Source organism: Populus nigra, chromosome 7 (assembly GCF_951802175.1).
Source record: "Populus nigra chromosome 7, ddPopNigr1.1, whole genome shotgun sequence".
In the NCBI taxonomy this organism is placed as follows: domain Eukaryota; kingdom Viridiplantae; phylum Streptophyta; class Magnoliopsida; order Malpighiales; family Salicaceae; genus Populus; species Populus nigra.
The window spans coordinates 6,198,298-6,213,961 of NC_084858.1; the positions used below are offsets into that span (position 1 = coordinate 6,198,298).

The 15,664-nt window shown below is 34.1% G+C and overlaps 2 protein-coding genes across 7 annotated transcripts; both read right to left on the reverse strand.

Moving 5' to 3' along the window:
* Window positions 1-144: 144 nt before the first annotated feature.
* On the reverse strand, window positions 145-4,197 carry LOC133699304 (uncharacterized). Of its 2 annotated transcripts, none has more exons than XM_062122514.1 (5): window positions 4,038-4,197; window positions 3,030-3,471; window positions 1,834-1,880; window positions 754-1,729; window positions 145-513 (listed from the first exon to the last, which is right to left on the reverse strand). In XM_062122514.1, exons 2-4 carry the CDS (start codon window positions 3,343-3,345, stop codon window positions 776-778), a joined length of 1,317 nt encoding a protein of 438 aa, XP_061978498.1. In that variant the 5' UTR covers window positions 3,346-3,471; window positions 4,038-4,197; the 3' UTR covers window positions 145-513; window positions 754-775. The 2 variants fall into 2 exon arrangements, with proteins under 2 accessions (XP_061978498.1, XP_061978500.1); XM_062122516.1 differs by lacking the exon at window positions 4,038-4,197 and adding an exon at window positions 3,550-4,017.
* A 4,971-nt stretch (window positions 4,198-9,168) lies between these two features.
* LOC133700038 (chaperone protein dnaJ 10-like) lies at window positions 9,169-13,858 on the reverse strand. 5 transcript variants are annotated; one of them, XM_062123607.1, is made up of 10 exons: window positions 13,701-13,858; window positions 13,227-13,333; window positions 12,911-12,970; window positions 12,444-12,526; window positions 11,632-11,776; window positions 11,423-11,552; window positions 10,756-10,914; window positions 10,470-10,642; window positions 9,592-9,672; window positions 9,169-9,499 (listed from the first exon to the last, which is right to left on the reverse strand). In XM_062123607.1, the coding sequence occupies exons 2-10, from the start codon at window positions 13,311-13,313 to the stop codon at window positions 9,419-9,421; spliced, it is 999 nt and encodes a 332-aa protein (XP_061979591.1). In that variant the 5' UTR covers window positions 13,314-13,333; window positions 13,701-13,858; the 3' UTR covers window positions 9,169-9,418. The 5 variants fall into 5 exon arrangements, with proteins under 5 accessions (XP_061979591.1, XP_061979587.1, XP_061979589.1 ...); XM_062123603.1 differs by having other exon boundaries at window positions 9,169-9,511; XM_062123605.1 differs by having other exon boundaries at window positions 9,169-9,511; window positions 13,227-13,329; window positions 13,701-13,843.
* Between the last annotated feature and the right edge of the window lie 1,806 nt (window positions 13,859-15,664).

Below are 15,664 nucleotides of genomic sequence, written 5' to 3' on the forward strand. Positions count from 1 at the left end.
CATATAAGATTTCAGGAAGGAGTAGCATAAATCCAGAGGTTCGGAGTTTCCACCACAGGGCTCGAGAGGCGTTCAATGTAGAGCATAAATAAGCAGATGAAACAAGTTTAGACCTTCCAAAATCCACAAAAATCTCCCGGGCTCAAATAAAAGAAAATGAGGTTGATTATTCATGTATGAGGGGTCTTATTTTATCCATACCTCATTGATTTGAATCAGTTCATGAACTGTGTCCAAGCAAGAAACAAATTGATCTGTACAAAACACCAATAGGATCACCAATCTTGTGATACATTTTAATTCTACTAATCTTTTCATGATCATATAGGAATTCTATAAGTTCATTTACTTCTTTACAGTATCGCTCCACAAACTAATCCTGTGGCCCAGTTTGAAAATGTGTAAATGTATGCAGATGGAGATGGAGATGTTCCAAAACGAATTCTTGGAGGAGGACGTCCCGCTGCCCCAACAATCCTTTTTTGACAACGCAGAGATGGTCAGCACTGGAATCTGCACCCATAAAAGTCGATCAGTCCTGTTGAGTTCCAAGAATTTGATGGTTAATAAAAACACCTATGCTTATTTTAGAAAGTTTCCGGTCAATCAAAATCTTCACTAATACATCTGCTATACACATCATGCTATAATGCATTAACGTTTGGAAGCCACAAGGCTCTCGCCGTGACAATTTCCAGTGATTTGTATGGACAAAAGCAGCATATACATGAGTTGAAGACTTGAAGTACTCACCACTTCACAGCTGAGAAGAACATCAACCCCTCAGAGATCTTGTCCAGAAGAAACCTTTCTTTCTGGTTGAGTGATTCTCAGTAGAGGATCTACTCGCTTTGGATGCAAATGAAAAATGCCGCCTCAAGAAAGGCTTTGCCAAGGAACTTTTCATGCTGGAACTTAAGCCCATCTTTGGACCCTTTCCTTCATTTCCACCATCTTTAAAGCGATCAAACATTGCCGAATCACCATCAAGATCACTATCTACCACTCGGCTCCTCAATTTCTTGTTTCTTGCCTTCAAGTCCATTTCTGTTTTTAAAGCTTTTTGAGACAGCTTAAAGGCCTGCTTCTCTCCCAAGGTACAAAATGGGCATGCAGGATCATACTTGTCAATTTCAGGAGTCAGAGCTTCCAAACACTCAGCATGATAAGTGTGACCACAAATTAAAACTGCGACAACAGAGAGCTCATTAGTAGCAATGAGCTTCTGGCTGCCCCACAAAGATTTATCAGTCAATAGCTTTGAGCAGATTCCACATGTTTGAAGATCAACAGAAGTAAAAGCTGAGCTTCGACCACTGGATCTGGTCTTCTCATGATTAAACCCCAAGCACTCGTTATCAAAAGACCACCTTTCTCTATTAGAAGTAGCCATGAGCTCAGAAAATGCATGCATAGACCAGCCATCTGAAGACTCACCTTGGCATCCCTGAGTTGATTCATTGCTCCATGAAGAAACAGGAGGCCTCTCTTCAGAACCTGGGATGCTCTTTGATGACCTCAATCCTGGGATTCGGGCATCAGATACTGGCTTTGTTAGCTGATGTCTCGGAGAGCGCTGTAGCCACCTTGATGTTGTTGGGCTGGCAGGATGTAAATGACTTTGGGGGGGAAGTGGAGATGTTGCTAAGGATGAAGTAGAGGGCAATGACTGAGAGATTTTCTCAGGAGATGGATTCAGAACCGCCATGGATTCTGTTGACTCCTTCACCTGCAAGATGAACAGATTCGGTAATGTATGCCATTTGAAGGAGAAGAGGTGAAGTCAATCATTGAACAAATATAGAAGTTCCTTCAACGAGAAGAAAGCTCTACCTGTTCCAAACTCGTGTCCATTGAGATATTCCTTGGGAGGGATTGATCTGCAATAGAAGTGTAAATGATCACAGATGAACATGTGGGCTCATGGGAGGTCAAAAACCCACAAGATGAATAGATTTCTTACGAGTATTCTATCAAATGTCCAATGTAATAAGAATCTTGAGAAAGCGATGAACGTGACTTATGTTTCATTTTCCCCCATCAAAACTTGAAACTAAGAAAACCAGTTGCCAAAAGAAGAACAGGAAGGGAACCATAAAGTACACAGAAGAATCTAGCCGTCCAAAGAAATGTACAGAAATAACAAATCAAGCTCTAGTCATGATTACAGTCATTATTCTCCCATGTAAAAAGATTCTAGTAATTATTCTGGGTTGCATCTCACAGAAGATAATTGAAGATGCATAAGAAGAAGAAGAAAATATGACAACGGAATAAAGGAAGGGAAAAAGGAAGAAGAAAGGTCAGGATAATAAATAGCACAGAGTAGTAGTTTGTGAGGGATTACAAATTTGTTCTTTAAGCAGATTCTCAAGGTTGCTCCATGACAAAGTAAAATCCTGTAAATTGGTGCAATAATTGCAAAAGATCTGTGTTTCTAAAATATGCATTCAACATTTCCCTTTTGAGCTAAGCATCTCTCTTGGTATCATGCACCTTGCATGTAATATGAGAAGAATTTAAGTGTGACGACAAACAAGCCCAGTAAGCACACAGTCTATTTTATATACATGTTTTCTTCAATCTAATATCATAACTATGCAATGAGCTTACTTTAGAGCTCATGGTTATTGTCTTTGCATACATTTTCAAAATCCTAAGCACTGCATGAATCTTTCTGCTTTGGGTATTTATTGTTCCTCGCCACCAGTTTTCAGTTATATTGGAATATATTTCATCGAGTTCTGCTTCTCACTCATTAATGAATAAGGTTCCATTGCCAAATCAAACAAATTGTTTATCCTCACCTTCTATAACAATAAGCAACTATGATGGTTTAAGCTCTTACAGACATGCAAATGTCCAGTAAGGGTATTGCTTCTACTTTTCAATCCATGCATCAATATGCAATACAAAGCAAACTGCAACAGTATCTTAAATATAGAGGTAACTTTCAGAATGAGCTGAAAAATCATGTGAAATAGGTCATTAGATACTAATGTGAAGAACCATATCCACCAATAGTTTACCTGAAGCAGGAGTCCCCGCATGAGCTGCGGTTCCTTCAGATGCTGGGGACTTCTGCCACGTATGTGCCTGTAAGCTCTCCGTTGGGCTTCCATCCTCCGATGTATAGGTTGATTCATATTTAATATCTGATCCATCATTTCTGCTAATTCCATCAGAAAACCAACTTATCGATGTATCTTCTCCTGCTACTCGCCCTCGATTATCCCATCTAAAGCTCCAAGTTGGCGAATACCGAATATTTCTATGCAAGATTTCACCACCTGGTCCACTCACTATATTTTTATCTCTCGCAGCAACACAACAAGCACTCCCCATGCTCAAACACAAAGTGCCTCCAGATTCTAACACACCCAAAATCTCCACTCACATGCTCCACCGTCCAAACACAACTCAAATTTCACTACCAATGGAAAATTCCCAGGTACAAGTACATTTCTTCCGCTGCAATTAAGAAAAAGAACCAATATTTATCACTAATTTGATGATCTCAAGCCAGACTTAACCGCGAACTTGCTGTACCTCAGAATTGGGTTTCCAACTCATTTCCACCACCAAATATGCGAAAACAAGATAATTTTCAGCACACACGAGAAAAATAAAACTAATTCAATAAAAAATAACAATAAAACAAGGAGAAGATTTAAGGGTCTTGAGACAGCAATTAAGAGAATTCCAAGTCAAGTTAACTTTTTTAAAAAAGCAGTAGTCAATAGTGAACTAATTACCAATAATTCAGTAAAAATATATATAAAAAAAAAACAATCAAGGAAATTTACAGGAGCAAATAAATTAAACCAGCAAACTAATTAGGAAACCAAGGAGTCTCCACTCTAAATCCATAAAGAGTTTTAAAAAAAATCCAAAAATAGAAACCACAAAAAATAATCACTCGTGATAATTTTTCTAAGAAAAGGATCCGATTTTAGGTCCTCAAAAACAGCACTAAATAGTCAAAATCGTAAGTAATGAGAAAACCGAAACCGACGTGATCGAGAGACTGTCCGTACCTTTCTCAGAGCCAAGACGACAGCGTTTCTAAAGCGAAAGAAGAAAGTCGAGAGAGAGCGAGATGGAGAGCGGCCTTTAGAGAGAGAAAATGAAAGAATACGAAGAGAGTGAGGCTGCTGCTTCTTTTAGGCACAGGGAGAGAGGGAAGGTCGTTTTTGACGGGTTTAACGTTGACGACGTTAGGATTTATTGACGGTAGTCGACGGTTCATTTTTTAACGGAGTTGGTAGGTGACGTATGGTTTTTTTGGACGTTATTGCCACGTTAGCATAATTGTTCTTTTTCTTATTCGCGGTGAATTTTTAAATGAAAATAAAAGGGTTGTGACTTGTAGTGCTCGAGCATCCAAAACTCTCAGTAAATCTTATGGTATTCATTATATAATTAGTAAATATTCACAGCATAAAAGAATATAATTTTATTTTTTTATGGGTATTTAATAGTTATTACTTGAAAATTACTTTAATGTTCGTTATTTTTGAGTGAGCACATAATAGAGGAATAGAATCTTGAGTTATTTTTGGATGCTTGAGGTATTTATTAAAGCATAAAAAACGAGGGAATGCTGTCAAAGAAAAAAAAAAAGAAAATGGAGGAATAGACTTGCAGAATAATATACGTTGCTGGATGCCTGGAGGGGTAATTGTTTTTTTAAATGTTTTTTATTTAAAAATAAATTAAATAATATTTTTTATTTTTTTAAATTTATTTTTCATATAAATATATCAAAATAACTTTTTTAAAAAAAATATTAAGTATTTTTTAAAAGATCGTTTGTGTTTCATAAAAATTCATTTTTGTTTTTGCTTAAATTTAATTTTTTTATGTTTTTATATCATTTTAATATATTAAAAATAAAAATAACTTTTAAAAAATAAAAAAATTATTATTTTAATATACTTTTTAAAACAATAACTAGAGTAAAACTTCCACACACATCTAGAGTAGTTAACCACCACTTATCGGCGATGCCTTCTACTGTACGCGGAGTGCGCAATACGCATTCGATTCTTTTCACGATCAAGGGAGAAAGTATAAATGGTGGGGTTAGTTTCAACAAAGATTCTTTGAAAAATGTCCCCCTCCTTGTACCTCCTCACAGATTGTAATTTTCTTTTTCTTTTTCTTTTTCTTTTTTTCTTTTTTTTTTTGGCCTTTATGTTCTTCCGAGTGAGTCGTTGCTTTCTTTTGGGGATTCTTGGTTCTTATGCTATCTGATAAATAGGCTTTCTTTTTATCTTTTAAAACAAAACTCTACTGTATCAAAACGCGGAGATTTTCAAGAGATTTTTCAGTAACTATTAAAGAACAAACGATTCTTTTTCCTTCAAAACAAAATTAAATATACGAATAACTTTAATTTTTCAATAATTACTAATGAAACAACTTTGTTTTAATTTTAAAAAAAATTAATCCAAACAACCCGGTCAAAATCCAGAACCTGAACCGGCTACCGGACCGGTGTTAAAACCATGCCTTGCCTAGTTAGAATTAAGCAAACTATTCAAATTAGGACTGGTGTAATGTAAATAAACAAATAATTCGTTATTTAATAGCTTATCTAAAAATTGAAATCCAGATGATAACGTGCAAAAATACTCACTTGACATTTAAACTAAACTATTTAAAATTATACTATAAGAATATATATATTGATTATTTACATATGAGACAAACTATTTTAACATCTTTGCATCTTTTAGTCATTCATTATCTAAAACAAAACCTCGATAAATATTTTAAAAAATATTTTTTTAATATATTAATACATATTTAAATGTTATCAAAAAAAATTTCTTATTAAACATATATTTTACATATATATATATATATATATATATATATATATATATATATATATAACACTTAGTTAAAACGTATTTGATATTGTGATAAATTTTATTTTTTACAGTATATTTTTATTTAAAAATATTTAAAGAGAATATTTAAAAGAAATAAAAATTATTTTTAATACAGTATATCAAAACAATAAACGATTTTCAGTAGGTGGCTACAGATGGACGGCGCCAACAATCCGAGTAGAAGCATTTTAAGATGTGCACGTAAATGTCGAAAGAGTTGCTGCGGCTGCTGCATGCTAAACAGACTTTTAAAAAAATTTAAAAAAAAAAAAAAAAAAAAAAAAAAAAAAAAAAAAACAGACTTGGTTGACGATGTGGTTGCGCTCCATTTGTTGAGAGTCAAAAAAACAAGTGGACGACCTTGGGATAAAGTTGTCATCGGGCTACCAAATATATCCTCCGAATTTGTCCAGACTTGCCCAGTGCGCAAGGGTAAAAGTGGCATTACGGACGCCTTGCTAGGGTTTTGAATCTGGGCATGCGAAGTGGACTGGGGTCTTTGAGAGAGTGGTGGCGCGTGCTGCGTAGAGACGCTAGATCATCACATAATCAAAATATTAGACACCAAATCAAGGGAGATTAGGTGAGTCACCAAAGTGTTTAGGTTATAAGTCCCTTGTTTTGTGATCATGAGCCCTTTATTTAGGAAGAACGTAAAGCATGAAACTTTGATGGACTGCGGAGATCGATCGTCCACGTATGGTCACGAGAAAGATTTTGTTTGTTTTTTCATTTTAATTTATTTACTTTAAAATTAATATTATTTTTATTCCACATTGTTTTGAAGTTACAATATCAAAAATAATTTTAAAAAAATATTATTTTGATGTATTTTTTAAAAAATATATTCTAAAAAACAACCATTATTATATTTTTAAATATCGTTATCGTTACTATATATATATATATATATTCATGCAAATCACTAGACATGAGAGTTTGGGGTGTTTAAAAATTTAATTACAGTTGTTTTTCATAATCTTTTTAAAATATATATATTAAATAATATTTTTTATTTTTAAAAAATTATTTTTAATATTAAAATATCAAAACAATCTATTTTTTTATTTTCTTTACATGAATTATATATATATATATATATATATATATGAATTTAATGTTTGCAATATATTATAACGCGAGGAGGTCATCGATCTTAGCGAAATGTTCATTGATTTTGATCTAATATTATAACAACATTTAAAATCAATTAATTAGTTGACAAGTTAGGGACAGAGATGTGAATGAAATTTGAAGACAAGACAACATTTTAACCACCCAATTGTCATTTTCATATTAATACACGAATTAAGAGCATTTTTTTTAATTAATTAACAAGATAGAATCTTAGTACATTAATTACAAGCAAAAGCCTAGTAGTAGAGGGTTTATTATATGATACAGAGTAGGTTCCAAATAGCTTTCAAGTTAAGTGCCCGTTTTGTATTATAAAAACATCTAAAAAATAATTAATTTAAAATAAAAATTATTTTTCTTATAAAATTATTTCCCCATACAACAATAAACTGGGTCTAAGATGCAGATCAAACAAGTGTGGAGGCCCAGACATGGCACCGGTAAGCCTGGCCTAATAACAAATAATCACATTTTTTTAGGGAAGGAATTTATGTTAATTAATTAATCTTTACCTTTTATTTCCTTACTAAATATTTGCTAATAATTGATCAAGCAGCTTCACGACATTAATTGTTCAAAAATATTAAATAATTAATATATGCTTTGCAGAAATGCTTAACTATTAATCTCTTCACGTTAGAATGTCCAGATTAAAATCCCTCCAATCTCAAAATATAAATACTAGCTAGCAAAGCAAATATAAACGAATTAAAACATCATTATTGACATAACCAAAGTTTAATTACCATGCATGCAAAACAACTCAACATGCATGAGAACTGAACCAACCATCAGTTTGGTATGAGCTTGAAAGGAGGCCTAACAAGAGCTGGTGCTGGATTATAGTTTCCATAGTCTTTGGTGTTAACTCTTAGAAGAGCCTTTCATGGATGGTTGCCCCTTCACTGTAGTGTGATGGCTTGCTTGGTATCTCCTACCAGTACAGTAAGAATTTTGAGATGAATTATCGGACAGAACTCGAAGAAATTAAGCAGAGAGATAGAAGAAAGGAGGTTATATATGAAAATTGTAATGTAACTAATTACTATGAAACTGATTCTATGATCTGGACGTGTGAGCTACACTTCTCTATCTGTGGTTGAAGGATTAAGCTCCCGTACTTGTTATAAATCTTGAACCATCAGCAGCAATGATAACGAAAATCGATGCCCATCATGAGTATAACAGAAGAAAATTATCAAACCCCATGAGTGGCACTTCTTGCTCAGCCAACTTGTTCACGAACTTGGACAGTCGACCTGCAATCTTTTGAAGGTGTGCGTTAATGGTGAGCTAGCTTTTCCTGTTACGTGCTACAGATTCCGAACATAATAAGAAAAGGAGTTAGATTGATCAAAAATGCCTTTAAATTTCTTGTTAGCATAGTGAAAACCAGGTCAGGAGTTCTTGTCGATTCGAGTGTTGTCTGTCGTCTGATTGTGTTCTAAACATGAATCAGATTGCACAGTATAGTTTTTGTAGATGACTGGTGTACTTTCCGATTGTTCTTAACGACAAGCAATCCTTGATGAGCACCATGACATTCCGTCCCTACTCCACCAAAAGAAATACAGCAAGCAATCCTTCAACATTGCTAATATTGACCACTTGTGACAAGGCGGGTCTTATAGAATCCAAAAGCAAAAACCACTGACGGAGGAGTCTTACTCTTTTTAACCAGTTTTCCCAAACCAAGATATCCTGCCTGAATAACGGACCTTTTAAACTGGCATCTTATCATTTTACTTTTCTCTTCCTAGGTTTCCGGATTCCTCGAGTCTAGAACTAGAAAAGAAGTTTCCTTCCTCAACTCAATCGAGGACAGTGACTTCCATCTACCTACTTGATATAAGAAAGGTTGATAGAGCTTCAATAGTAAGGAGCCAGCACGGGCTTCGCGAGACCCTTTCGGTCTACTCACGGCTAGGCTCTATGGGCCCAGACAGCCAACCGAAGACTCTCAGAAAAAACAACCTTGACATGACCTCAGAATCAGAGATCCAGAGAGAACTAGTGATCAAGAATCACTCGATCCTTGACAGTGAACTATGGAAAAAGCGTTTTGAAAAGCCGCGCTACACTAGAGAGTGATGATACACAAGATCAAGGATTTTGAGGAATTACAGGTAGATGGAACAGGAAATGCGCATTAAATTAGAAATATTTGGATCGTACATGATAATGCAAAGGCTCATTCAGATTCTACAATGACTAACATGAATCAAGACCATCCTATATAACAGAATGCTGCAGGTAGTGAACTCGGTGTTCGAAGTACAGCAGACAGGTATGACAGCAGATACAAAACCAAACACAGTGGATACTACACGTTTATTTATAGAGACGACAAAATGGGAACCGCTAAGTATCAATCAATATAACTATGATGATGAACCGGCGTTCATTGCCTGGTCTTTTTCATGGCGCAAACTGTTTTCCCGACTGTATGCAGCTTTGGCACCCTGGGAAGAAGACTGAATTGATGAGACATAATTGATGAGACAACGAAATATCATACGTTACATGGATACAGAAGAAGGTAAGCAGTACTCACTTGGAAGATTGTTCCAAGTTTTTTCAATCCTTTAGCTCGTGACTTCAGAACATCACGGGACACGCTAGGGTCTATAAGTACCTGAAACAGAAAACATAATTAACAAATCATTCTTCTTTTCACTACGTTCATCATCATTTTTTCTTGCAATTCCTTAGTAGAGACCAATTCATATAACATGTCTGCTGAGTTTTATCACAGTTTTAAATCATTCAGCAACCCCCCGACCTCGACCTAACATTCAGAACAGGCACTCTTACAATAATGCATCTCGATGACTAAATCAAATTTTAGATTGCATAAAAGGAAATATTGCAAGACAAAATGCTTCACACAAACTGATTCCAGGGTGCATGCTTGTGCCAAGCTTCGACATATAGCAAGACGAGGGCATGTGGTATGGTCAGCGAGTAGGCTGGAAGAGGAGGATGAAAGCATTTTAGGCATTTTTCCAAAGAACTCAATTGTCACCTCATAATTTACAGGAATGTCAGCCTAGAACTTTGTGTAGCAGTAGAAAGAAATCACCAGAAGTCACCAAGTAAAATTGGAATGTTGGCAGCTATCAAAAACCAGGGCTGTTGTTTTCGAAGGTAAACAGCTACTTCAGTTTGCTAATTACAGATGAAGCTGAATTCTAGTTCCTCCTCATCTATTTGAACTACCAATAAGATGTGAAATGTTTTAAATCAGCAATTATCTACTTGATTGTCTGTGAGTCATAAAAGACTTGAAACTGAGATTTAATGTCATGAGAATGTCCACTATCTAAGGGATAAACCCATTTGGCCACTACTCTTTCATAACATCAGAACTCGTAGGCTTGCAGAATGAAGTTAGCCGTCATGAGAATAAGAAAGGAAAAGAGAACAACTTACTTCCAGGCAAACACGTGATAAGGTAAGTTCAATATCAACCACGTTGATCTGCCAAAGTGATTGAAGCATAGCATCCTTCTTATCTTCAAGGATTTTCTGCATGCTCTCTTCTTGGTTTTCTACTCCATTCAAATTCTTCAACTCCTCCTGTATTTGAATTAAGGAAACAGCACCTGCAAATTCAAGAGAAAATAATCTTGTTAGGTTTCGTTTAAATTATAAACTAACATGAATGACCTTGAAGCCTGTTTCAAGATATTGAAGCTTTAGTTTCAGAAAACTGCACCTGAAGCTGCCATTACTTGTGATTTTATCAGGTGTCCTTTATCTCGTACCCATTCTGCGAAAAATGGTACCTTCATAAACCGTTTGTCCTTTCCAAGCTCCTTAGAAGCTTTCCTTGTGTAGATATAGCCAATGGTGTGCAGCATAGCCTCGCCAAATGCTGATGATTATAGTGGTTATGAGTTGAGTTGGAAATTCAGATAAATTTTCTTTTAAAAACAAGAAGTTAATAAAACAACGCCAACAGCATTTGCATGTGCACAGTTACCCAAATCATAGTCTTTTCATGTTGCTATGTAGCTAAAACTTTTAAGAGTAATATTTCAAAAATAACTCCAGCATGGACAATTTTTGCATCACATAGGCATTGCCATGGAGTCCTGAGTTATGTAAAAAGGATATAGACAAGCTTCAGAAAAGGAAAAAAAAAATGAAGTTATAGTGCATGACACAGTGGCTGAGAGCAGAACCTACTTCTACACCAAAACAGTTATTCTCCAGAATCCTTTCATTGCACTTGTACGGTCAAGAAGAAATCACCAAAAACAGCCACTAAAATGAGAGGACATAAGAATTCCTTCTTGCAGCAGGTTTTCCATAGTCAATAGTTTTCAGAGTTGATTACTTTTTTAAGTGATATAAAATGTTAATTGAGGAACAGAATATACCAGCTGCAGAGAGGCGGCGTGCTTCTGACTTTGCCCAATTTGTAAACTCATTTTCCCGGCCCTCAACAAATTTTTCAAGGCAATTTTTGAGAATTGTTATAAGCTTTTCTTCTCTTTCTCTCTGCAGCACCTGTGGATTAAAAAATAACCAGGGGATTTATTCAAGTGCACCAAACACTGACATAGAAAAACATCAGTAAATAAAATACCTTCATCTTCATTTCCATATTCTGTATGCCTCCTTCATTTTCAAGAGATGCTATTGTCGCCAATGCAAGTTGGCCAATGTAATCTTCAAATAATTCACTCCCAAACATCATTCCAAAGACAGCTGAAGGATCCACCATGGATTCCCTGGCAAAGAGAGTATCTTTCATGAATTCTTCTGGATAAAAAAAGATGTGGGAAATGAAACAAAGATTATAAGAGGAACCCAACAATGATTAACAAAGGAACCCATCATAAGACAATATTACAGTGAGACGAAGGGCAAATCATTCCCTGGTAAAGTTAGTGATCTGCAAATTGGTTAGAGCCCTGAAATTGGACAAGTCAGAGGCCAAGTATATTGAATGGATTAATGTGGTCTTCTTGTCGACATGCAAGTCTCAAATCTGGCTTTGTCCAACAGTGTTTCTTCCTCATGAGAAAAAAGATTGTCACTTTCTTCGTCAACCACTTCCTCATGGATTTAGGCTCCATCTCCCTTTTTTCAGTTGTTAACAAATATAATTCCAGCAGGATGAATTAACAACAATGTAGGCATATTTGAAGCTGTTTTATGATGAAACGACATCCTGACTTCCATTTTCCCACAACTAAAGGCTTTTTCATGATTATACATTCAATCTTTGTAGCATCAATTTCCCAATACGGACTAAGGGAATCAGCATCTTAGGAAAAGAGAAAAGTTTTTTTTATACACTAAGAGTGTGTTTTCTCTAAGTTAAATTCCAGTGAGTCCCCAAAGGAGTTTAAGCTGAAGCATAATAGAAAGCAATTTATAGTTGTTTAAACTTACTGTGTTATTGCTTCCTTTCCATACATGTCATATTTTTCACGCTTCTGGGGATCACTTAAGATCTGGTATGCTTCACTGAGCATCTACAAACATATAACAAATAAATAGGCTCAACAACAGATGCAAATTGACAAATAAATGTGTTCTTCCATTATGTATATGCTCTGGCTTTTCGTAAACCATCAAGAAATGAAAGGGAAAGGTAATAAATTCCAATTTCCAAGGAAAGGGCACCCTATGTCCGAATAAATGAGAAATTTTCTAGCAAAAGACAATCAATAGAGCATATTAAAACATAGATTTTCCTCATTTATGCAGTGCAGTTGAATATACAACTTAACTCAACCACAGGATTACTTGTTCAAAATGACGAAATAACACGCAACTGAAAGCACTAAAAAACGGAATAGTAACTTTGCATAATAACCAAGGTATAATCTTCAATGACAATCATATTATGAGCCAACCTGAAAATTTTCTGCAGCTTTTGGATCTCCAGGATTTTTATCTGGATGAACTATCCTTGCCTGTTCAAAGCACCAGAAACTACACTCAATAACGATCCCACAAGTAGGGTAAACATGAGCAGAAAAAATCAGTGCTTCCACATGTTCGTGATAAAAACAAAAGATTGCATCTGCAATTTAAGACCCTTATTTCAAAATTCACAACCCTTCAATAGAACCACTTCAGTGCACTGCTAAATTCTTTTCCCATGGGATTGAAGCTATAAACCTTATGGCTAACTCACAGCTTTTAGAACCAGTTCCATTGAAAGCTCACCTTGACATAGTAAGCCTTCTTGATCTCTGCCGGTGTCGCCTCGACCTTAACCCCCAAAAGGTCATAAAAGGCTGAATCTTTGACCATTGGTTTTGCTTTTAATCTTGCTTTAGGAGAACCACATGATAGGATCAGAGAAACGAAGACTGAGAATCAGCCTCATTAACAAAAGAATAAAGTAAATTCAATTCAGTAAGTTAAGCACACGGAACAACAATAATGGCAGACAAACTGTATTCACTTATAAACATCAAAAGAATCCATCCTTCCAAGAAAAACAAGATGGGTTACTTCCAAATAATAGCATGGGATAAAAAAATAACAACATCGAGCTTTTGATGAAAACAATGAAGTTTTTACCATTTTGCCGAGCCTAGATCTTAGCTAATACTTCCAAAAACAGGCATGTATTTATAACAAACTAAAAATAAAATATATATAATAAAGAAACAAGATCAAGATCCTAGAACTCACGAAGAGAAATTTGAGATGGGATTGCAAAGACAGGGAGACTTGCTAGTTTCTTGCAGAGAAGAAGTACTGAAGATCAAAGGAAGCGAGAAAGAATCTAACAGAATGGAGATTTTAACGTGTCGGTCAGCTACGGATAAGGCTTTTATACTTTCGAGAACGTTTTTAACAGCGTGACAGTGAATCTTATTTTTGTGGTTGTTTTTTTAGAATGTTTTGTATTTAAAAATATATTAAAATAATATTTTTTTAATTTTTAAAAATTATTTTTAATATTAATACATTAAAATAATTTAAAATAAATAAAAATAAATAAATTTTTTAAAAATACTTTCAAAATGTAAAAATAAACCGTCGGTCAATAAAATAGAAATGAAACTTCAACCATGTTAAGGAATTGAAGAGATGGTATCGTTTTCTAGAACTGAAGAAGCTTCGTGGTAAGAGAGGGAAGACGTGTCGGTCATTAACGAACGGTTGGCACTCTTTGACTGGTGGCAGAAGCTACTTCTGATTTGATTTCTTTGTTGCCAGCTCCGAACATTGCGGCTATATTTTATTTTTGGTTTTTAAGGTCCAAAATCTTGGGATGGACTTTCGAGAATACTTAGATTGAATTAACCTGTAAGAATTAGGAAATAGAAGACGAATATGTTTTTCAAAAAATAAAATAAATTTAATAATATGTTAAATTTTGATTAATTTAATAATATAATAAAAAAATAAAGTAATAACAACAAATTAAAAATATATATTTTCTAAACAAAATTACGCTAACGCATGAAACTCTTGACTTTAACATGAAATATGTTAATATTATATATTTATCGTGCATCTTAGATTATGAGATCAGAATAATTTAATAGAAAAATAATTATTAAAAAATAAAAACAAAACTAAAAAAATAAGAGGCAAATGTAGATCAAAATATTTAATATCACAAAATGAATCGTTTAACCGGTTGTGTTTAATGAATTTATTTATTAAAATCAATTTTTAACATTAGTCAGCACACACATAACATTTATTGAATAAAAGAAAAGAAATAAATAATATGTAAGACTACACATATTAAAAATATTATAAAAAAATCAAAAAAATTTAATTTTTAAAAATAAATTCGATCTATATAAAATATAATCATCTTAAAAATGTTAAATAAGCCAAAACATAACACATAAAATTAGTATTAATAAAAATATAAACTTAAAAATTATGTAAAAAAAAACATATAAAAAAGGTATTAGCAGGAAAAATCAAAAGAAAAAAGAAAAAAATAATGAGGTCATGCGCTGATGGGCTTCGTAAGCTCGAGCAAATGTCTGACCTATCAAGAAATGGCTCGAGCGAGGGCATGCGAGGTCAAGCTCAGACACACAGGCCTTTTATTTATTTGTAACTTAATTGAGCAAATTACATGTCATTCGCCCTAATTTATTTTGAAAAATAAATAGATGACGTGTTGTCTGGATCCTCAGATCTGACTATTGTAGTGGCAAAAAAACAGGATTCATGTTTTTTTTCCATCTAAAATATCATTTTCAACCACTTTTCTACACAAAAACACATGGGAACACATCATAGAAACCTTATTAAATCAATATATAACCTCAAACTATGCAAAACCAAACACCTCAAATCCTGAAATCAAAAATCTTCTTAAGCTGATATTTATCTTTTTAGGCGCTTTCAAAGTAAAAAAAACACATAGCTCATCTTTTCATCATATAGAACAATTTAACACAAAAATCAACTAAAACCAACAACTTTTTTTTATGCTGAAATCTGATGAGTCCTTCTCTCTCTTCGCACAAAAAAGACTAAAAAATAAGAAAAATAAATTTTTGTATCAAAATTGAATTTTTAAAAATTAAAGGGACTGGTTACATAAAAGCAAAAAAATATGAGGGATGAAAATAAACTTTTAAGATAAATTTCACAGTCACCACCTATTTCACTCGTCTTTT

What these genes read in the sequence shown, in the direction of transcription:
- LOC133700038 (XM_062123603.1), bottom strand. Translation starts at nt 13,313, where the DNA reads ATGGTCAAAGATTCAGCCTTTTATGACCTTTTGGGGGTTAAGGTCGAG. An exon ending in ATATGGAAATGAAGATGAAG is followed by an intron (nt 11,553 to 11,631) that starts GTATTTTATTTA and finishes TTTAATCCACAG; the next exon opens with GTGCTGCAGAGAGAAAGAGA. An exon ending in AACTTGGAACAATCTTCCAA is followed by an intron (nt 9,512 to 9,591) that starts GTGAGTACTGCT and finishes TCATCAATTCAG; the next exon opens with TCTTCTTCCCAGGGTGCCAA.
- LOC133699304 (XM_062122514.1), bottom strand. Translation starts at nt 3,345, where the DNA reads ATGGGGAGTGCTTGTTGTGTTGCTGCGAGAGATAAAAATATAGTGAGT. An exon ending in TGCGGGGACTCCTGCTTCAG is followed by an intron (nt 1,881 to 3,029) that starts GTAAACTATTGG and finishes CTTCTATTGCAG; the next exon opens with ATCAATCCCTCCCAAGGAAT. An exon ending in TGGACACGAGTTTGGAACAG is followed by an intron (nt 1,730 to 1,833) that starts GTAGAGCTTTCT and finishes TTCATCTTGCAG; the next exon opens with GTGAAGGAGTCAACAGAATC.